This window comes from Mus caroli, unplaced genomic scaffold, assembly GCF_978045245.1.
Source record: "Mus caroli unplaced genomic scaffold, Mus_caroli_1 scaffold_2, whole genome shotgun sequence".
Lineage (NCBI taxonomy): Eukaryota > Metazoa > Chordata > Mammalia > Rodentia > Muridae > Mus > Mus caroli.
In genome coordinates, this window is record NW_028227257.1 from 67,743,666 (window position 1) to 67,767,739 (window position 24,074).

Sequence of the window (24,074 nt, forward strand, 5' to 3'; positions counted from 1 at the left end):
GTTATGTGTTGTATTCAAGATGCTGCACATGACATTTTGACCTTGTGAGGAAGGGATAGAACAAATGACCACCTCTGTGTGCTGTGGAGAGAAGGGTAGAGTGTGTTCTGCATGGCTCTTCTATACACACTTCTTCTAGGAGAAGGAAATTTATCGCTGGCCTGCCAGAGAGTCCCTGAAAACCATGCTGGCTGTGGGCTGGACGGTGGAAAGGACCAAAGAAGGAGAAGCCTTGGTTCAACAAAGAGAGAATGAGAAGCTTCGATGTGTGTCCCAGACCAATCAGGTATGATTGCCACACTCAGTAACCAACCCTTGGCCAACAAAAACCATGAAGAATCTAGGAAAGCTCTCACTGGGGTTTGATGATGGGACCACCTAAGGTGAGGGGTGGGGCTTAGGGCAGCCATGTGTTTATGGAGGCTGGTGGGAAAAAGGAAAACAATGGCAAACCTAGTAACTCTGGTTCTTTTGTCCTAGGGCAATAGTTACAGCCCTGCCCCTCTGGATCTCTCAAATGTTGTGCTGTCCAGGGAGCTTCAGGTCAGTGCCAACCTAGATGCAGAATGTCTGTGCTTTCAAGACCTTTCTAGTACAGGGCATGTTGCCCTCTGAAGAGTTAAAGTGGAAAAGCAGAGATTGTGCCTAGAACATATCACAACTATGATCTTAAATCTAAAGAGGGCTGTGGTGTGCCTAGGCTGTGAGGGAACACTAGAGAATTAACCAGTCATCTAAGAAGAGGAAGCTGTGCTTCCAAGAGTACCATAAAGGGTGCTGCAGCACCTGGATGGAAATGCTTGCCTGGCCCTTGTTAATCTCAGTAGCCATGAGGACACCCTGCACGTGCCATGGTGGACCTGCTCAGTTTCTCCACAATGGTGCAAGAAAACATCACTATAGGACCTGGAAAAGATGAAAACCAAAAAGATGTACCTAAAAGGTTTGAGGTTCTTCCCTCCACTCCTTCCTTTCTGCACATATTGGTGTCTGTGGCCTCTGCTCTAGCCTGGGGAAGAAGAAGCCAATAGACCAGCTCCTTGGGCCGTAAGGGGAGTTTTGCTTTGTTTTTTATTTTTTCTTTGCTCTAGGTCAAAGCTGTATAAGCCTCATAGAAAGATTCATTCTATTTGGTAAATCCCAATGGCAGTAGTTTTCAGCAAGGTGTGATTTTTATTTAAAAAAAAATCTGTGAGGTAAAGATTTTCATAGATTCTTAGCTTTAGCTTGACTTCTCCTAGCCAGCTCCCTATCTTGGGTAAGAAGTATAATACTAAGCTAAAGGAGGTGTTAGTAGCTTTGGCAGGAATGTGTGTTTCTCATGGATGCCCTCAACTGCCAGGATAATAAGTTGCAAAGGAAGGGCAGAATCTGAAAGGGTTTTCTGTGTTTGGGATGATAAAAACTAATGAGCTGTGTCACACAGACTAATCAATAAAGGTAGACCTCCGGCAGCGGGTGGAAGGCATCTGGTGGAGCTTTTCCAGAACCAGGAAAATAGGAAGCCATTTTTCTTGCTTGCTTTCTCTCTATGTCTCCGGATTGGGGCACAGGGAATGGTGGAGGTGGTGGCTGAGAACTATCACAATATCTGGGCCAAGAAGAAGAAGCTGGAGCTGGAAAGCAAAGGTGAGCTTGTTCTGGGGCATCCCGTGGGGAAAGGGAGTGAGTGGGGCGGTAGTAGTTCCGTTTTCCCAGAAGTACAAAGAAAGACACTGTCTGTGTTTATCTCTCATCTTACTTCAGGTGGTGGCAGCCACCCACTTTTGGTACCATATGACACCTTGACTGCCAAGGAAAAGTTCAGGGATCGAGAGAAGGCCCAGGACCTGTTCAAATTCCTCCAGGTGAATGGCATTCTAGTTTCTAGGTAAGTCATCTTCCATGTGGTATTAGTGGGGCAGAGATGATGTGAGCTTGATCTCCCCACTGGGTACTTAATCACCCAGCTACAAAAACCATTAGATTCAAGACAGTGCTTGAAACTTTTGAATGGGCTTATAATGAACACATGTATATACACTCACAAAATAATGTTATAGGTCAAAGCTTTTTCTTAATATATTCTCCAGCAATTGGAGTGATAAACCATATTCATAATACACCCAGGAAGCTTTAGAATTTAGCTGCCTTTAAAGAGGAATAAGAATTTGAGGTATAAGCAAACCAAGGTTTGATATGCTAGATTATTTTTTAGATTTCTCCCCTATCCCTTACTTATCCTTAATTCAAAACTATATCTATGAATGTGCAGCTGACGATCTTTGTGAAATAGCTGCTTGGTTTTCATAGAACCAACAGTTCTTCCACACTTTGATCTGATTGTTTTATGCCTTGTTACACTACATAATAATAACAGCAGCAAGCACAACCAACAGAAGCCTCCTCTGAGGCACAGGAACTGATTCTTCTGAAGCTGCAGCTCCCCTAGGGAGGGGCAACACATCGAGATGTCCTAAGACACTCTATCACACATGTGTGAGTGTTCTCTAATTCGCCCGCGAATAAGGACACCACACACAATAGGGTTCTTCTGCAGCAAGCTTTATGCGTCTTGAGAGGGAGAGCATAAGCTTCACAACCGGAGACCCCAGGCAATCCGAGCCCCTCCCTTTTATAAGAAATTCTCCCTGCCTCGGACGTGGCAAGCCATGATTGGCTCAACACTGATTGCCCCATCCCTGAGGCGGAGCTGCCCGGGGCGGGGATTTCCAGCACAGGATGTTTACGAGTTGTTATTGAGGAAATGACTCAGCACAGGATGTTTACGAGATAGTACTGAGGAAATGGCTCAGCACAGGATGTTTACGAGATAGCGGCGCTCCACATCTCCCCCTTTTTTGTCTAATAAAACCAACTGGACACCCAGTATGAGAGGACGGGAACATTGGCCGAATCCTCTTACTCAGAGATGTAAGAACTATGTCCGCAAGCAACAACTAGGCTTGAGTGGGACCCGAAGTTGCTCCGACCTGTCCCTCTGCCATTTTTTCGAGGAGGGGAAGACTAGGGCAGGAAACCCCCACTAGACGGCATATTCCCCAGGTGGGACGGGGGGACCACCTGTGCGATGCATTGCTCTACAATCCTCTAGGGCTGCTGAAGCTCACCCGCTAAAGCGCGGGCAGCCAGCGACCAGTGGTGCAAATCGATTTTGTTTAAGCGCCGCCAACCATACCTGTGCAGATTGCCCCTGCTCCAAGGCAGCAAGCGCCTGGGATATCATGATTTTGTCTCTATTATTTTTCTTATATAATTTGCAAATTAACCATAAGCTAGATACCGATCCGAAGCAAAGGAGAATTCCAAACAAACCCACCCCCACCCATTCCTTAAAATAAGAAACAGCAGAAGAAATCCATGACGAAAAGCCTTCGGTCAAGGAGAGGTCAAGTCTGGTGGAATTGATTTGGACGATGGCCAATCTAAGTTTCTGGAGGGTTTGATCAAAATCAGACGTCCAATTATATAGCAGCTGTTGGGACAAACTCTTAGAAAGATTAGCGGCATATGTGAAATTATAGCATCATGTTTTTTGCCTTGTTCAACCCTTCCTCCGACACGATTTTTTCATTGGACAGGGTTAGGCCCAAATGTTGCATAATGTCTCTCCCCCAAAGGTTTACTGGGAGCGGGAGCACATAAGGTTCGAATTTACCCTTTTGTCCCTCAGGAGCCTTCCAGGTCAAACTCATTGAGCTTATGGCAGGGCATGAATGATATCCCAGACCTTGTAGAGAGTGGGACGATTTTGTAGTGGGCCAAGCTTTTGGCCACCAGTGCGTGGATATAATGCTTTTGTCTGCCCCGGTATCAAGAATACCTTCAAACCTTTTTCCATTTACTTCGAGGCAGAGTTTGGGCCTTTCATTCAGGGATACAACAAGGTAGGCTGAATCAGTTCCTGACGACCCCATCGTTTTGGGACTGGGGCCTGGGGAGTCCTCCCAGAGGGTGTCGGGGAGGAGCAGCAATTGAGCTATCCTATCTCCTGCACTGATGGAAAACACACCCCTGGGGCTGGAACATAAGACCTGTATTTCGGGGGAGTGTAGATGGTCAACAACCCCAGGATGGACCACTAGGCCCCGTAAGGTGAGTGATCCTCGTCCGAGGATAAGGCCCATGGTCCCAGGGGGCAAAGGTGACATTGGCTCTATAGGTACTGGTTGGATACTCATTTGGGGCATTAGTAGGAGGTCGGAGGCGGCGCGCAGGTCCACCCTTGTGGGTCTTCCTGGGTCGCTTCTTCCGCCATCCCGGATGTTCTGACAAACCGGTTCCCATATCTTTGAGGGCCCTGGGACCGTGGGCCCAGTGACCCGTTTTTTGACACATTGGGAGCAGGAACATTTAATGGAGGCAAAAGCCTTCCCTGTATATCTCGCACTGAGCGACATTGATCTGCTCTGTGGTACCCTTTACCACACCTCGTGCAGAGGGTCAAGACCCCCCCTTTCTTGTCTGGGGCTTTGCAATCTCTTTTGAAATGTCCAGGCTTACCACAATTAAAACAGGTCCATTCACCGGTCTTCTTTTGTGGAGGATGCTTTTGTGCTAACATGATGGCGGCCGCGAGGCCAGTATTGCTAAGTGGACCTCCAAGCTCTCTACACACTCTTAGCCATTCTTGCAACCCTTTTGATTTTCTAGGAGCAATGGCATTCCTGCATTCCTGGGTGGCTTGTTCAAAAATCAGTTGCTCAATAAAGGGTCCTATCCCCTCTGGGTCCCCAAAGATTTTTCCTGCCGCCTCCACCATGCGTGCGACGAAGTCGGCAAAGGGCTCCTGGGGCCCTTGAACAATTTTTGTAAGCTGATTGGTGGTTTCTCCCTTGTGATTAAGTGACTTCCAGGCCCGTATGGCTGTGCTGGAAATCTGGGCGTACGCCCCCCAATGGTAATTAATTTGATCTGCGGCCCACGGGCCTTGGCCTGTTAAAAGGTCAAATGTCCAATCCCGCTGCTCTTGCGTAAGGGCTATTGCGTTGGCCCTGGCCTGGGACTGGGCTGCCTCATGCCACAAGGCTTTCCATTCTATGTATTGTCCCATGGTAGGCAAGGCGGCCTTAACCACCATTTGCCAATCACTAGGTGTCATGGCAGTTTGTGCCATTCTTTCAAGAATCATAATAGTAAAATTAGCATTGGGACCATATTTTCTTACTGATTCTGCAAGATCTTTTATCTGACTATAGTCTACAGGAGCGTAGATTCTCCCCCCTTCCTGTTCATAAACAGGAAACGCTAAGTGTAGCTTGCGGAGGATCCTTTGGGGAAAAAAGGAAGTTGTGGATGACCGGGCCTCATAAGGTGGGGGAGCGGAGGGAATGGCGGCAGCCAACAATCTCCTATCCTTAGAGAAGACACCGGACGCGGGCTTACTTGACTCAGGTCGCCCGCCTTCATCTGGGTGATACCTTTCTCCTTTATATCTAACTGCTTCTTCTTCTAACTCGCCCTCTTCCTCCGAGGTCAGCTTACTATCCTCGGTTTCAGAAGAATCCGAGGTATCTCTTAGGTGGAGGGCAGCCAGTTCTCGGGTTGGATATAACCCGGGCCTGCTGCTCCCCTTCTCTCCCTTTCTATTTCTCCCGGGAGGTCCTTTTTCACTTCCCTTTTTTGCCTTTTTTACGGTTTTTGTGCGCACACCCATCCTCTCACTACGCTCGGATTCTGACATACCTTCCTGCATAGCTTCTAAAACCTTTTGCCCTTTCTTTCGGGCTAGGAACCATACAACCAAAGCCACGAAGACGATAATTAAAGCCTCGGGCAATCCCTCCCACGGCCCAGTTAGTTGAAGGGAGTGCGAAAGGGTCAGGTAAAATTCAGGCATACCTTTCCGAGACGTAGTTCCTGCAGTTCTGGACCCTCCCCGTCACCGAGGGATCTCCGACGGTGCTCACGATGTTCTTTGTTTTCCCGGGTTTTCGGCACCAGATGTGAGTGTTCTCTAATTCGCCCGCGAATAAGGACACCACACACAATAGGGTTCTTCTGCAGCAAGCTTTATGCGTCTTGAGAGGGAGAGCATAAGCTTCACAACCGGAGACCCCAGGCAATCCGAGCCCCTCCCTTTTATAAGAAATTCTCCCTGCCTCGGACGTGGCAAGCCATGATTGGCTCAACACTGATTGCCCCATCCCTGAGGCGGAGCTGCCCGGGGCGGGGATTTCCAGCACAGGATGTTTACGAGTTGTTATTGAGGAAATGACTCAGCACAGGATGTTTACGAGATAGTACTGAGGAAATGGCTCAGCACAGGATGTTTACGAGATAGCGGCGCTCCACACACATGGATGGATGTTTTCTATCAAGTTGGCTTGGACCACCTAAGTCTTTGATCAGATGTCTGTGGTGAGCTCCAGAGCATTGTGCTTGCCAGCTTCTTTATAGGAGGAGAAACCGGCTAGAGACCCTGCTCTGAGACCCTGCCCATTCCCCTTCAAAGAAGTAGTTGACAGCAAGATATTTCTCTTTTTTAATTTCCTATAGATTGTTGCTAGCTAATGCCAAGTAAATAAAAACTATACAAATATTTCTATTGTAGTTCATAGGAAGAAAATGACAAAGAAACATATTTGTCACATTGTCGGGTGGGAAAGGTCATGCTGCAGGAGGAGACAGCCTCCAGAGAAGCTGTTGAGAAAACTCCCTGCCCGGCTTTAATCCTCTTTCTAGCACTAAGAAGAATGTGGGGTGTAATTTGCTGATAAAATTCCTTACTCACAGAAAAGAAAATTTCTCCTTTACTATAACCAAAGAGGGAGAGAAGACAACCAGAAGCAGTAGTCAAAAGGGCAAGAGACCAAGGGGGAGGAAAAACAAAAGACCAGGGCAGTGTAACCAAAATGGCTGGGTTATATAGGCAAGAGTCGCTGGTGGAGGGACAGCCCAGCTCCTGGGCTGGAGAGTTTCAGGTAGAAGGTGGGGTATGGCAAACACACCCTGTAACAGGTAGGGACTGAGAGAGGCTGGGAGAACCTGGAGGCCAGATCTGCTTTGATAATGTTAAATAGGCAGCTCAGCCCTTTGTCCCAGGCTTGAAACATGACAATAACATATTGCTTCCTTCATTCCACCCAGTTTATATTCACGTCCATTTACGGCCAGCATCAGGTCAAACATATGAGTATTTGTCACCGTCTCTGACTTCCACCTCAGTATCTTTTAGTAATAATTATAAAGCTCTCTCTGAAGACTCTGCTGAGAAATTACTGTAGCAGAAGTGTTGTGTGCCCGCACAGTCAAGTCCAAATGCACGAGTCAGTCAGATGATGAGCCACTAACAGCAGCTGTCCACACTGAAAATTAGATTCAGCAGCATGGGGAGGATGGGTGGTGCACCAAAGTCACGTGATTTTTCCCTGCTACTCCCGGGGGTTCCATCTCTGTTCAATCTAGAGGCATGAAGGACTTGGAGCTGGATGCCTCCTCCATGGAGAAGAGATTTGCCTACAAGTTTTTGAAGAAGATCCTGAAGTATGTTGACGCTGCTCAAGAGTTTATTGCTCACTTGGGTAAGTGGAACAGCAAAATAGCAGGAAAGAATTTGGTATTGTGAGTGATCTTCTTCTTCTTCTTCTTCTTCTTCTTCTTCTTCTTCTTCTTCTTCTTCTTCTTCTTCTTCTCCTCCTCCTCCTCCTCCTCCTCCTCCTCCTCCTTCTCCTTCTCCTTCTCCTTCTCCTTCTTTCTCCTCCTCCTCCTCCTCCTCCTCCTCCTTCTTCTTCTTCTTCTAGATTTATTTATTTCCATGAGTATTCTATAACTGTCTTCAGACATACCAGAAGACGGCACTGGATCTTGTTACAGATGATTGTGAGCCACCATGTGGTTGCTGGGAATTGAACCTGGGACCTCTGAAAGAGCAGCCGGTGCACTTAATTACTGGGCCATCTCTCCAGTCCCAGGAGTGATCTTCTTATGTCATCGATGTTTGTGATCCACGGAGACATTTAATTTGGGTGGAGAATAGTGGCTGAGATTTATCCCCCACCCCACCTAGTTTAGTTCCTTGGCTTCTCTGCTGGATTTGATGAGCTCTTGTGTTGTTTGACAAAGCAACTCATCTCATTAACTTTTCCCACACTTTGTGACTATGGACATCACTGAAGCTGCTTCAGAAAAGGGTGTAGTGAGAGAGTTGACATGACACATACCCAACCAGCACGTCTCAACATGCTTCGAAAGATGTTATTTTATGAAAGCAACTAGGCTTGCTCCTTGACTTTTTGAAAAGCTGCTCTGCTTCTAAAAATACTGTGGTTGTTTATCTGTTTGTCTGTTTGTTTGTTTTCTCTGACCGAGGTTTGTTACTCCTGTCTTTGCAGAAGCCATTGTCAGCAGTGGGAAGACAGAGAAGTCTCCCCATGACCAGGAGATCAAATTCTTTGCCAAAGTAAGTATTTCTCCTTCACTCAGGATCTAGTCCAAAAGCTTTCAGGGAGACAGAGGTAAATTTGCTTGTTGTAAAACAGACACAGAGCCGGTAGGAGTTCCAAGGAAGTATGCAGCCTGCTCAGCTCCATACTGTAGCTTAGGGATCCTCCTGACTCGTTCTGTACCATCTGTAACAGGGTGCTTCTTGCTAGTGTGCTCCAAACAAGCTCAATTGTACCGCATCTGTGGGAAACTGGTGTGTAAAGCAAAGAGAGGGGCAAGCAAGCTGCTACTTTTCTGAAATTCTAACTTAGTGCCACCAGCGAGACAATTTAATTTACTCCAGCTACAAAGGAAGCCAAGCAAGCTCCGCAGCCCTGTCTCACTAAAACCAGCTGTTCTGTGGCTAAGAAGGAGAGAATGCATTTGGGTACCAATGAATGTTATCCACAAAACCCTGTTGAGAGGAACCAAGTGTCTTTCAGTATCTTTGCCATAAGAAGCAGAGACAGACGCTTAGGTTGAGGGCTCAGCCATACCTGGAGTGCAGGTGTTGATGTGATGGCCAAGAAGGAAGTTTGAGTTTTCCCAGATATTTCCTTGAAATTGGGTCCTTACACAAGGGTATTTGTTAATAGTCTTTTCTTTTGCATAACTCCAACACTTCTTGTTAAATGCACATAATAATAATAATAATAATAATAATGATGATGATGATGATGCAAAGTGAGACCAAGAGTAGAATTCCCTGGAAATCCACAGCCAGTGTTGAGATGCCTTTGTTCATCAAGAATGAATTCTTTAAAAGGAACTGTCAGATAGACTTTGATCAGCTACTTTAAAAGTGACATTCGATGGCTTCCAGGTTCTCCTCCCACTGGTTGACCAGTACTTCACCAACCACCGCCTGTATTTCCTGTCGTCTCCTCTGAAGCCGCTCAGCAGCAGTGGGTATGCTTCCCATAAAGAGAAAGAAATGGTGGCCAGGTAAGTCTGTGAAATCAAGAGAGGGCCGCTGTGGTAGTCAGCTTTGAGTTCCTGTAACAACATGCCTGAGATACGTAAAGCTAAAAGGTTTACATAGCCCATAGTTCTGAAGTTTAAATCCAGTAGACACCTTTCTTTCATCCCATGGTGAGGGATCTAGAAAGCAGTGATAAGGAGCTCACTGTGAGGCAAACTGCCCAGCTCATGGCCAGAAGGCAAAAATGACAGCATCCTAAAACCTCCTTAAGGTCATACCCCATTGACCCAAAACCTCGCACTCAGCTCCATCCTCCAAGAGTCCTTAACCTCTCAGTAGCAGTACCCTAGAGACAGCTTCTTATACATGGACCCTAGAAGGATACTTGTTCAAACTGCCATTCTCAGTGCTAATATAACGATATTAGCACATATTTAAGATATCAGCTACCTGGAGACTAAATGACAAGTTCTCTGTGGAAATGATGCATAACGTGATGATTAGTAATTCAGAGCCTTGATTAGTATCTTGATTTGAAAATTTTTATAATTGTATATATCTTAGTGATTTCAGAAACGAATGGAATTGCGCTCTTTGGAGTGTTCATGGGGCTTGTGAAATACATATATACACAGGTTAATTGCCGTGAAATAATGTTGAGAAAGAGGGCCAAGGTCCTTCTGAAACTTGAAAATTAAACATGAAACACTAAGGCACATACTAGTTCCAGTCACTTCCTTATCAAGCTTGCAAGATTAAATTTTTAAAGCTCAGATCTTACAAGTCCTAGTGTGAATAATCTGAAATTTGAAAGCTAGAACTACAGGATTGGATAAATGTTGGTTCAGAAGTATCAGCCCCAGAGCTGAAGGGGTGGCTCAGTGGGTAAGGGCATTTGCTGCTTGTGATGGCTTGCACATGCTCAGCCCAGGGAGTGGCACTAGTAGAAGGTATGGCCCTGTTAGAGTAGGTGTGGCCTTGATGGGGTGGGTATGTCTCTGTGGGTGTGGGCTTTAAGACCCTCATCCTAGCTGCCTGGAAGCTAACCTTCCCACTCGCAGCCTTCAGATGAAGATGTAAAACTTTCAGCTCTGCCTGTACCATGCCTGCCTAGATGTGGTCATGATAATGGACTGAACCCCTGAACCTGTAAGCCAGCCCCAATTAAAGGTTGTCCTTTATAAGACTTGCCTTGGTCAGATGTCTCTTCACAGCAGTAAAACCCTAACTAAGACACTGCTCAAGCATGAGTAATGGAGTTTGGATACTTGCACTTAAATAAAAAGCTGAATGTGGCTGCATGTGTAACTGCAGCTCAGGTGTTATAGGGAGCTAAGACAGGAGAATCACTAGAGCTTGCTGGTTACCAACCTAGCTCCTCAGTGAGAGACACTGTGTCGACAGGAATAAGGTAGAGACTGACTGAACACCAGACATCATCCTCTGTCTGCCAGATGCACAGGCATGCACATGTACACACACATGCACATGTACACACACACACAAATACACATGCACATACACATGCACACACAAACCAGCCTAAAACTCCTCTAGACACAAAGTAGGAGTTCCTTCACAGACCTTAACACAAGGAAACCTTCATAATGAGGCTGAAAGGTGCTGTCTAGCATGCTTCAGATTCTTCCTGCTTGGCCACATGTGGATTAGACTTCTAAATAGCAAAGCTCTATGGAGGGTAGTGAAAGTCTGAATACTCTCCATTGACAATGAACATGCACATCATACTGAATAAGAGCTCAGCCATTAACTATCACACTCTTTGAGAGTATATTCAGCTTGAAGATGTGCCTAACATTTATTTAACACTGCATGAACAAGGCACTGATATTAATTTTTCATATACGAGAGTCACTGCCCACCTGAGTAAGTATGCCACTTTCACATGCCACTTCTTTGCTGTGATCACCTAGCCCCACTCAAGACAGGAGAAACCCCATCCTGCCAGAAAGGATACTTTGGGACCAGGTACTGATCCCAAGATCTTATGCCTTCAGGTTGAACTAGTGTGTTCCACAAGTAGCTAGGAAAATGAAGGGCCATGCAAGACATTCAGATAATCCAACAGAGGGCAGGTGTGTCTGTTTTCTTCATCTGTTGATCTTAGACTATTAATTCATGGAAATGTAACATTTGTTCAACCAGGCACCATTTGTCATGGCTGGAATACAACCGCAAGCTGATCAGCCTTGCAAATAGCTTCCAAATCCATCTGTGAGCTGGTGTCTCCCACAGAAGCAGTTGTGTTTACACTGAGCGTGTTCATCCCAGCAGACTCTTTTCTTCTTTCTTTCCTTCTTTTCTTTTACTCTTTTTATTCCTTTAATTTTGTTTGTTTGTTTAAGGGACTAGGGGAGTTATTTGCTGGTTCATCAGTTTCATGTGTCTTGCTATGTAGCCCTGGGTGGCCTAGAATTCACTGTGTAAGTCAGATGGCCCCCAGCTCACAAAAATCTGCCTGCTTCTGCCTCCAAAATGATAGGATTAAAGGTCCAGCTCCACAGCCCATCCCAGGCTAGTCTGAAACTAGCAATTTTCTTGCCTTGGCGCCTGACACATACCAGATTCCTTTTTATTGAATCCTTCTTTCTCGTCTATCATATATATATATATACACACATATATAAACACATAAACATATATGTGTGTGCACATACCATACATAATATATACATATGATCTGCATAAGTATTTTATCTACATGCATGTGAATCTCATGCATTTTAAAAAATGTATTCACTTTACATCCTGCTCACTGCCTCCCTCCTGGTCATCCCTTCCATAATCCTTCCCCCATCTCCTTTCCTCTTCTCCTCTGAGCAGGTGGGGTCCCTCCTGGGTATCTCCCCACCCTGGCACATCAAGTCTCTGCAAGTCTATGTGCTTCCTCTCCTACTAGAACCAGGCAAGGCAGCCCAGCTAGAAGAACATATCCTACATACAGGCAACAGCTTTTGAGATAGCCTCCGCTCCAGTTGTTTGGGACCCACATGAACACCAAGCTGCTTATCTGCTACATATTTGCAGAGAGACCCAGGTCCAGCCCATGTATGTTCTTTGGTTGGTGATTGGGTCTCTGAGAGACTCAAGGGTCCAGGTTAGTTGATTCTGTTGGTCTGCTTGTGGAGTTCCTATCTCCTTAGGGGATGAAAGCTTTCCTCCTATTCTTTAATAAGAGTCCCCAAGCTCCATCCACTATTTGGCTGTGGGTGTATGTCTGTCTGATTCAATTGGTTGGTCCAGCCTCTCAGAGGATAGCCATGTTTGCAAGCAAAACAGAGTACCATCAATATACTCAAATTGGGCCAGTTATGGGTTGGTCGTTCCCTCAGTCTCTGGTCCATCCGCAATCCATGCATTTCTTGTAGACAGAATAAGTTTGGGATCAAACGTTTTGTGGATTGGTTAGTGTCCCTATCACTCCATCAGGGTTCCTCCCAGGCCACACAACACAGCCTCCCCAGGCTTCATATACCCCATGGTATGAATCATAGCTAAGGACACCCCCATTGATTCTTAGGCACCTCCCCTATCCCAGGTGTCTGTCTCTTCCTGGAGATGTCCCTCATCCCCCCCCAATGCCCTCCCCATCGGGTACAGATTTCCATTCATTCTCATGGCCATCCCTACTGCTCCTCCCCACACCCGACCCTGAAACCCTAATCCCCTCATGATCCCTTTTCCCACCCAGTTCCTTCCCTCCACCCACCTTCTATGATCATTCTACTCCCCCTTCCAAGTGAGACTCAAACATCTTTGTTTGTGCCCTCCTTCCTGTCCAGCCTCCTTGGGTCTGTGAAGTGTAACATGGGCATCCTGTATTTTATGGGTAATAACCACGTATAAGTGAATACATACTATGCATGTCCTTTTGGGACTGGGTCACCTTACTCAGGATAATACTTTCAAGATCCATCCATTTGCCTACAGAATTCATAATGTCCTTGTTTTTAATAATTGAATACTATTCCATTGTGTAGATTACCACGTTTTCTTTATCCATTCTTCAGTTGAGGGACATCTAAGTTGTTTCCAGTTTCTGGCTGTTAAAAATAAAGCTGCTATGAACATAGTTGAGCAAGAAGTGTCTTTGTGGGATGTTGGAGCATCATTTGGGTATATGCCCAGGAGTGGAATAGGTGGGTCTTGAGGTAGAACTTGAGTTTTCTAAGAAACTGCCAAATTGATTTCCAAAGTGGTTGTACAAGTTTGCACTCCCACCAGCAATGGAGGAGTGCTCCCCTTTCTCCAACATGTGCTTGAGTTTTTTATATTAGTCATTCTAACCTGAATAAGATAGAATCTCAGAGTTGTTTTGATTTATATTTCCATGATGACTAAGGACTTTGAACATTTATTTAAGTGCTTCTTGGCCATTTGAGATTCCTCTCTATTTATCTCTGTGCCCCATTTTTTAATTGGGTTGTTTGGGTTGTTGGTGTTTAACTTCTTGAGTTCTTTATAAATTTGGATATTAGCCCTCTGTCACATGTAGCTTTGGTGAAGATGTAGGCTGATGTTTTGCCCTATTGACAGTGGCCTTTGCCTTACAGAAGCTTTGCAGTTTCATGAGGTTCCATTTATCAACTGTTGATCTTAGAGCCTGAGCCATTGATGTTCTGTTCAGGAAATTGTCTCCTGTACCAATGTGTTCAAGGGGTATTTACTACTTTTTCTTCTATCAGATTAAGTGTGTCTGGTTTTATGTTGAGGTCCTTGATCCCCTTGGACTTGAATTTTGTGCAGGGTGATAAATATGGATCTATTTCATTCTTCTACATGTAGACATCCACTTAGACTATCACCATTTATTGAAGATGCTTTCTTTTTTCCATTGTATGGTTTGGCTTCTTTATCAAAAATCAAGTGTCCATAAGTGTGTGGGTTTATTTCTGGGTATTTTATTTGATTCCACTAATCAACATATCTGATTCTGTACCAATACCATGCAGGTTTTTTTGGTTTCGCTTTATTATTATTGCTCTGTAGTACTGTTTAAGGTCAGGGATGGTAATTCCTCCCAAAGTTCTTTTATTGTTCAGAATTGTTTTGGCTATCCTAAGTTTATTGTTTTTTCTACATGAAGTTAAGAATTGCTCTTTCAATGTCTATAAAATTTTTTGTTGGAATATGGATCTACAGTTTGCTTTTGGCAAGATGGCTGTTTTTCACTGTTAATCATACTTATCAATGAGCATGAGATATCTTTCCATCTTCTAATATTTTCTTCAGTTTCTTTCTTCAAAGACTTGAAGTTCTTGTTATACAGATCTTTCACTTGCTTGGTTAGAGTTACACCAAGATACTTTATATTCCTCATGGCTATTGTGAAGGGTATTGCTCCCCAAATTTCTTTCTTGGCTAGTTTTTCATTTGTATAAAGATGGGCTACTGATTTATTTGAGTTAAGTTTCTATCCAACCACATTTCTCAAGTGTTTATCAGCTATAGAAGTTCTCTGGGTAGAATTTTTGGGGTTGCTTACCATATCATTCGAAATTAGCAATACTTTGACTTCTTCCAATCCAATTTGTATCCCCTTGATCTCCTTTAGTTGTCTTGTTTCTCTGGCTAGAACTTCAAGTATTATAAAGAATAGGGAGAGAGTGGAAAACCTTGTCTTGTCTCTGATTTTAGTGGAATTACTTTACATTTCTCTCCATTTAGCTTTATGTTGACTATTGACTTGCCGATTATTGCTTTGATTATGTTTAAGTATGTGCCTTTTATCTCTGATCTCTCTAAAACTTTTAACATAAAGGGGTGTTGGAATTTGTCAAAGGCTTTTTCAGCATCTAGTAAGATAATCATGTGATTTTTTTCTTCAGTTTGTTTATAATATAGATTACATTGATGGACTTTTGGGTTTGTTTGTTTGTTTATTATTTAAACAATTTTTATTAGATATTTTCTTCATTTACAATTCAAATACTATCCCAAAAGTCCCTTATACCCTCCCTCCGCCTTGCCCCCCAACCCACCCACTCCAGATTCCTGGACCTGGCATTTCCCTGTATTGGGGCATATAATCTTTGCAAGACCAAGGGCCTCTCCTCCCAATGATGGCCAATTAGGCCATCTTCTGCTACATATGCAGCTAGAGACATGAGCTCAGGGGGTACTGATTATTTCATATTACTGTTCCTCCTATAGGGTTACAGACTCCTTCAGCTCCTTGGGTACTTTCTCTAGCTCCTCCATTGGGGGCCCTGTGTTCCAACTGATGGACTTTTGTATACTGAACAATCCCTGCCCAACTGATGGACTTTTGTATACTGAACAACCCCTGTATCCCTAGGATGATGCCTACTTGATCACTATAGATGATGTTTTAGATGTGTTCCTGGATTTGGTTTGCATCAATATTCATAAGAGTAATTGATCTGAAGTTCTCTTTCTTCTGTTGAATCTTTGTGTGGATTAGGTATCAAGGTGACTGTGGCCTCATAAAATGAGTTTGGCAGTGTTTCTTCTGTTTCTATTTTGTGGAATAGTTCATAGAATCTCCTCCCAAGAGTATTACCCACACATGTGGACTGCTGTCACAGTGACCCTGGGTATGCTCAATTGACAGCATAATTGGAAACATCTCCAGGCTTCCTTCCTAGGTGCACAAGGCCTTCCTAACTACAAGTGATGAAGTATAGTTCAGCTGGAAAAAGACTCCACAGTGAGAACTTTACGTGGAGCACAAAAAGACGTCAGAAATACAAACAACAACAATCAATAACAACAATGATGTTAATGATGATGATCATGATCATAATGATAATAATAGCAGCTTCCTAGTTCCCAAGGACCCAACTAGGGAAGACCATAGACTAATGAAAGATAACAGCATCCTTCCAGTCTGAGCCAGTGCCCTGAGCAGACCTTGGGTACTAGCTCCTCACCCAGTCCTACAACACCCAGAGGAAGCTTGACTCCCAGGCATTCTAACATACCCAGGATCATAGGACCATAGGTGAGAAGGTAACAACATATGTCCCAACACCGGGGAGTAACTGCATCCAGCAGGATCCAGCGACATAGGAACCCTGCCCAGCCAGTGGCACAGGCTCCTTCAGGTCTGAGCCAGTTCCCTGAGCAAACGTTGGGCGCTAGTTCTGTACCCATTCCCACAATACCCATAGAAAGCTTGACTCCCAGGTGCTCTGACACACCTAGGATCTCAGGATCACAGGATCCTATAATCACAGGATCACAGAGAGAGCTGGACTCTGAGGAGTTCTGACTCAACCAGGGTTACAGGAGGGGCAGACCCCAATCAGATACAGCAAGGGCAGGTAGCACTAGAGATAACAAGATGGCCAGAGGCAAGCACAAGAACATAAGCAACAGAAACCAAGATTATTTGGCATCATCAGAACCCAGTTCTCCCACCATAGCAAGTCCTGGATAACCCATCACAGTGGAAAAGCAAGATTCAGATTTAAAATCACTTCTCATGATGATGATAGAAGACTTTAAGAAAGACATAAATAACTCCCTTAAAGAAATAAAGGAGAACACAGGTAAACAGGTAGAAGCCCTTAAAGAGGAAACACAAAAATCCCTTAAAGAATTACAGGAAAACATAACCAAACAGATGAAGGAATTGAACAAAACCATCCAGGATCTAAAAATAAAAATAGAAACATATAGAAATCACAAAGGGAAACAACCCTGGAGATAGAAAACTAAGGAAAGAGATAAGTGTCATAGATGTGAGCATCACCAACAGAATGCAAGAGATAGACAAGAGAATCTGAGATGGAGAAGATACCATACAAAACATTGATGTAACAGTCAAAGAAAATGCAAAAGGCAAAAAGATCCTAATACAAAACATTCAGGAAACCCAGGACACGATGAGAACACTGAACCTAAGAATAATAGGTATAGAAGAGAGCAAAGATTCCCAACTTAAAGGGCCAGTCAATATCTTCAACAAAATTACAGAAGAAAACGTCCCTAACCTAAAGAAACGTTGCCCATGAACATACAAGAAGCCTACAAAACTCCAAATAGATTAGACCAGAAAAGAAATTCTGCCTGTCACCATGAATCAAAACACCAAATGCACAAAACAAACAAACAAAAAGAATATTAAAAGCAGTAAGGGAAAAGGTTAAGTAATATATAAAGGCAGGTGTATCAGAATTACACCAGACTTCTTACCAGAGACTCCAAAAGCCAAAAGACCCTGGGCAGATGTCATACAAACCTTAAGAGAACACAAATGCCAGCCCAGGCTACTATAACCAACAAAATTACCATAGGTGGAGAAAACAAGATATTCCATGACAAAACAAAATTTACACAATATCTTTTCATGAATCCAGCCCTACAAAGGATAAAAATGGAAAACGCCAACACAAGCAGGGAGACTACATACTACAAAAAACAAGAAAGTAATCTTATTTCAACAAACTCAAAAGAAGATAGGCACACAAACAATTCCACCTCTATCAATAAAAATAACAGGAAGCAAAAGTCACTTTTCCTTAATATCTCTTAACATCAATGGACTCAATTCACCAATAAAAAGACACGAACTAACTGACTGGATAATGTAAATAGGATCCAGCATTTTCCTGCATACAGGAAACATATCTCAGTGACAAAGACAGACACTACCTCAGAGTAAAAGACTGGAAAATATTTTCCAAGCAAATGGTCCCAAGAAACAAGCTGGAGTAGTCATTCTAATATCAAATAAAGTCGACTTTCAACCAAAAGTTATCATACAAGATAAGGAAGAACACTCTTCATACTCATCAAAGGAAAAATCTACCAAGATAAACTCAATTCTGAATATCTACGCTTCAAATGTAAGGGTACCCACATTCATAAAAGAAACTTTACTAAAGCTTAAAGCACACATTGAACCTCACACAGTAATAGTAGGCGACTTTAATACCCCACTCTCAACAATGGACGGATTATGGAAACAGAAACTAAACAGAGACAAAGTGAAAGTAACAGAAGTTATGAACAAAATGGATTTAACAGATATCTATAGAACATTTCATCCTAAAGCAAAAGAATATACCATTTTCTTAACACCTCATGGTACCTTCTCCAAAATTGACCATGTAATTGGTCACAAAAGAGGCCTCAACAGATGCAAGAAGATTGAAGTAATCCCATGCACCCTATCAGATTACCATGGACAAAGGCTGGTCTTCAATAACAACAAAAACAATGGAAATCCCACATACAAATGGAAGCTGAACAGCACTCAATGATAACTTGATCAAGGAAAAAACAAAGAGATTGAAGACTTTATAGAATTTAATGAAAATTAATGTACATCATACCAAAACTTATGGGACACAATGGAAGCAAGACTAAGAGGAAAACTCATAACTCTTGAGTGTCTCTAAAAAGAAACTGGAGAGAGCATACACTAGCACCTTGACAGCACACCTGAAAGCACTAGAACAACAACAACAACAAAAGCAAATTCACCCAAGAGGAGTAAACAGCAGGAAATAATCAAACTCTGGACTGAAATCAACCAAGTAGAAACAAAAGAGACCTATTCAAAGCATCAACAAAACCAGGATCTGGCTCTTTGAAAAAAATCAACAAGATAGATAAACCCTTAGCCAGACTAACCAGAGGCAGTATCTTAGTTAATAAAATCAGAAATGAAAAAAGGAGACATAACAAGGGAACCAAGGAAATTTAAAAAAAATCACTAGATCCTAGTATAAAAGCCTATACTCAACCAAATTGGAAAATCTGGATGAAATGAACAATTTTCTAGACAGGTACCAGGTGCCAAAGTTAAAACAGGATCAGATAAACCATCTTAACAGTCCCATAACCCCCAAAAGAAATAGAAGCAGTCATTGAAAATTTCCCAACCAAAAAAAGCCCAGAACCAGATGGGTTTAGTGCAGAATTCTATCAGACCTTCAAAGAAGACCTAATACCAAAACTCTTCAAACTATTCCACAAAATAGAAACAGAAGAAACACTACTCAATTCGTTCTATGAAGTCACAATTATGATCATTCCAAAACCATACAAACACCCAACAAAAAGAAAGAGAACTTCAGACCAATTACCCTTATGATCCCATCGATGCAAAAATACTCAATAAAATTCTTGCAAACCAAATCCAAGAACACATCAAAATGATCATTCACCAAAATCAAGTAGGCTTTATCCCAGGGTTGTAGAGATGGTTCAATGTACAGAAATCCATCAATGTAATCCACTACATAAACAAACTCAAAGAAAAAAGAACACATGATCATTTCATTAGATGCTGAAAAAGCATTTGACAAAATTCAACATCCCTTTGTGATAAAAGTCTTGGAAAGATCAGGAATTCAAGGCCCATACCTAAACATAGTAAAAGCAATATACACCAAACCAGTAGCCAACATCAAACTGAATGGAAAGAAACTTGAAGCAATCCCACTAAAATCAGAAACTAGACAAGGCCACCCACTCTCTCCCTGTCTATTCAATATAGTACTTGAAGTTCTAGCTAGAGCAATTAGACAACAATGGGAAGTTAAAGGATACAAATTGGAAAGGAAAAAGTCAAAATATCACTATTTGCAGATGATATGATGGAATACTTAAGTTACCCCAAAAATTCCACTAGAGAACTCCTAAACCTGACAAACTACTTCAGCAAAGTGGCTGAATATAACATTTAACTCAAATAAATCAGTAACCTTCCTCTACTCAAAGGATAAACAGGCTGAGAAAGAAAATAGGGAAAAGAGTTAGAAAATAGGGAATAATTTTCATAGAGTTAGAAAGAACAATTTGCAAATTCATTTGGAATACCAAAAACCCAGGATAGCAAAAACTATTCTCATCAATAAAAGAACTTATGGGGGGGGGTCATCATCTCTGACCTCAAGCTGTATTACAGAGCAATAGTGATTTAAAAACAAAACAAAAACAAAAATGTGCAGTATTGGTACAGAGATGGGCAGGAAGATCAATGGAATAGAATTGAAGACCCAGAAATGAACCCACATCTAAGGTCTCTTGATATTTGACAAAGGAGCTAAAAGCATCCAGTGCAAAAAAGACAGCATTTTCAACAAATGGTGCTGGTTCAACTGGAAGTCAGCATGTAGAAGAATGCAAATCAGCCCATTCTTATCTCCTTGTACAAAGCTCAAGTCCCAGTGGATCAAGGATCTCCACATAAAACCAGAGACACTGAAACTAATAGAGGAGAAAGTGGGGAAGAGCCTCAAACACATGGCACAGGGGAAAACTTCCTGAACAGAACACCAATGACTTATGCTCTAAGATCAAGAATAGACATATGGGACCTAATAAAATTGCAAAGCTTCTGTAAGGCGAAGGACACTGTTAATAGGACAAAATGGTTACCACCAGATTGGAAAAAAATCTTTACCAATCCTACATCTGATATCCAATATAAGCAAAAAACTCATGAAATTAGACTCCCAAGAATCAAATAACCCTATTCAAAAATGGGGTACAAAGCTAAACAAAGAATTTTCAACTGAGGACTATTGAATGGCCAAGAAGCACCTAATGGGAAACACAAATCAAAATAACCCGGAGATTCAACCTCACACCAGTCAGAATGGCTAAGATCAAAAACTCAGGTGACAGCAGATGCTGGCAAGGTTGTAGAGAAAAAGGAACACTCCTCCATTGCTGGTGGGATTGTAAGCTGGTACAACCACTCAGTTTGGCAGTTCCTCAGAAAATTGGACATAGTGCTTACCTGAGGACACCCAGAAGATACTCCAACATGTAATAAGGACACATGCTCCACTATATTCATAGCAGCCTTATTTATAAGAGCCAGAAGCTGGAAAGAACCCAGATGTCTTTCAACAGAGGAATGGATACAGAAAAATGTGGTACATTTACACAATGGAGTACTACTCAGCTATTAAAAAGGATGAATTCATGAAATTCTTAGACCAATAGATAGAACTAGAAAATATCATCCTGAGTGAGGTAACCCAATCACAAAAGAACACACATGGTATGCGCTCACTGATAAGTGGATATTAGCCCAAAAGCTCAGAATACTCAAGATGCAACTCATAGACCACATGAAGCTCAAGAAGAAGGAAGACAAAAGTGTGGATGCTTCAGTTCTTCTTAGAAAGGGGAACAAAATACTCATGGGAGCAAATATGGAGACAACATGTGGAGCAGAGACTGAAGGAAAGACCACCCAGAGACTGCCCCAACTGGGGATCCATCCCATATACAGACACTAACCCCAGACACTCTTGTGGATGCCAAGAAGTGCTTGCTGACAGGAGCCTGATAATAGCTGTCTCCTGAGAGGCTCTGCCAAAGCCTGACAAATACAGAGGTAGATGCTTGCATCCAACCATCAGACTAATCACAGGGTCCCCAATGGAGGAGTTAGAGAAAGGACTGAAGGAGCTGAAGGCGATTGCAACCCCATAGGAAGAACAACAATATCAACCAACCAGACCCTCCAGAGCTCCCAGGGACTAAACTACCAACCAAGGAGTACTCATGGAGGGACCCATGGCTCTAGCCACATAGGTAGCAGAAGATGGCCTTGTCAGGCATTAATGGGAGGAGAGGCCCTTGGTCCTGTGAAGGCTCTAGACCCCAGTGTAGGGGAATTTGAGGGAGGAGGAGTGTATAGGTGGGTGGGGGAACACCTTCATAGAAACAAGGGGTGGGGGATAGGAGGTTCAGGAGAGGGGGAACAGGGAAAAGGGTGACATTTGAATTATAAATAAAGAAAATATCTAATAAAAATTATTTTATGTACAAAAAAAGATAACAGCAAAAATGTACTTCTTAAAATGTTTCTGTGTTTAACAGACTCCTATTCCCTACTCTAACCATCAACACTTTTCCACCTTCCAACTAAAGCTTGAAGACTGCAGCATAGTTCGCAGTTCCATACTGCCTTTTAGAATCTTTATCTTTTTTTTCATGTTCCATGAATGAACATTTTAACACATAGCATCTCTCACTGTACTGGCTGGCTTTGTATGTCAACTTGACACAGGCTGGAGTTATCACAGAGAAAGGAGCTTCAGTTGAGGAAATGCCTCCATGAGATCCAGCTGTAAGGCATTTTCTCAATTAGTGATCAAGGTGGGAGGGCCCAGCCATTTGTGGGTGGTGCCATCCCTGGGCTGGTAGTCCTGGGTTCTATAAGAAGGCAAGCTGAGCAAGCCAAGGGAAGCAAGCCAGTAAGGAACATCCCTCCGTGGCCTCTGCATCAGCTCCTGCTTCCTGACCTGCCTGAGTTCCAGTCCTGACTTCCTTGGTGATGAACAGCAGTATGGAAGTGTAAGCCGAATAAACCCTTTCCTCCCCAACTTGCTTCTTGGTCAGGATGTTTGTGCAGGAATAGAAACCCTGACTAAGACAATCACGAAGGAAAGTTTGCACAGGACCATTGGCAAATGCTATTCTCATTCCAGAGGAATGGTTTTTGAGTAGGGTGGAACTTCCTGCAAGGAACGGTTCATAATTCTCTACCATGACAGTGTGAACCACATTATTTTCCTCAGCATGGTTCCAAGGACTGTTCCAGAGGACACAGTGTATCCTCCTAAAGTGCCAATCTATGTATTGCTTCACATGTGAGGGGTGGGAGAATGTAGAAAAATCACTTCTTCAATCTCTGTGACTCTCTGAATTACAACCTTTTCTGCTTTAGCCTATTCTGCAAGCTGGCCGCTCTTGTTAGACACAGGATTTCACTCTTTGGTAAGTAAAAGGATGTGTTGCGAAAGGCAGCACTCCTTCCTGTAATTACCTTGAGCCTTCATTTGTGGCTCCCTTAGAAAACCTGTACCTTGGGACTGAGGTGTCACCTAAATTTTCCAGAGAAAATTGGTCTGAAGCATGATTAATGACCTCTCTACCTTTTTAACAGCTCAGATTTTCCACACCAATGAATGTTTTAAGCTCTGCCTGTGACATCCATCATGAAGCAGAGGCTCTGTCAGACCAGAGATAAACGCCTCGTCCCTGAACACAGACCTGGCACTTTGTGTGTTACTGGTTAATTATACTGGGCTAGGGCTTATGCATACTAAGAAGGCTGTATTTAACAGCCAGGCTGGGTTGGGGGAAGTCATGGCTGATGATTTTCATTCTAGGGAGCGATTCAACGACAATGGTGAGCTGTCTCCATATCTTAGCTCAGACACTTGACACAAGGTAAGCCCAATGTTTTCTTCCTAATAGTTTCTTATGACTGACTTCCTGTCTGGCCCCAGAAGTGGCATTCTGCTTCTCATTCCCACAGTCCAGACCTACTGTCATGGACCATCTTAAATACAAAGCCATTAATCAGCTCTCACCCTCTTTTACAAAATTCTTTTTTCAGGAGATACAATGTATAAATAACATAGCAACATTCAATTTGTGCTTAATAGTACGTACACACACACACACTCACACATGTATAGGTAGAAATAGGTGGTAGGCAATGAAACCCTTGTCATCCTAAAAATAAGTAAATAAATAAATAAATCTCAGGCTAATTTGAGAATCTGCAGGAAGGTTGGCTGAACAGGAAAGAAGGTTTTATTTTTAAAAAGACAACAATACACAGTTGTGTAATATTAACATACGTGATAGTTTTAAAGAGAGATATAGTAAAATAAACTGACAGGAGTTTTGTTTAACATGCTCATTAAGAGCGGTCCTTATCAGAAGCTTCATCTAGCAACTAATGGAGCAGAGTCGGAAACCC

General features: G+C 43.0%; 1 protein-coding gene across 2 annotated transcripts in view; it reads left to right on the top strand.

Annotated features, from left to right (window-relative positions):
* The window catches only part of Ryr3 (ryanodine receptor 3), a 569,960-nt gene that overhangs the window by 453,322 nt on the left and 92,564 nt on the right, over positions 1 to 24,074 (top strand). For both annotated transcript variants that reach the window (XM_029469442.1, XM_085834580.1), the window contains 9 exons: positions 140 to 286; positions 481 to 543; positions 1,554 to 1,629; positions 1,747 to 1,870; positions 7,408 to 7,523; positions 8,334 to 8,401; positions 9,248 to 9,369; positions 23,031 to 23,080; positions 23,476 to 23,536. In XM_029469442.1, coding sequence (XP_029325302.1) covers positions 140 to 286; positions 481 to 543; positions 1,554 to 1,629; positions 1,747 to 1,870; positions 7,408 to 7,523; positions 8,334 to 8,401; positions 9,248 to 9,369; positions 23,031 to 23,080; positions 23,476 to 23,536 — 827 coding nt within the window. The remainder of the gene's footprint in view (positions 1 to 139; positions 287 to 480; positions 544 to 1,553; positions 1,630 to 1,746; positions 1,871 to 7,407; positions 7,524 to 8,333; positions 8,402 to 9,247; positions 9,370 to 23,030; positions 23,081 to 23,475; positions 23,537 to 24,074) is intronic.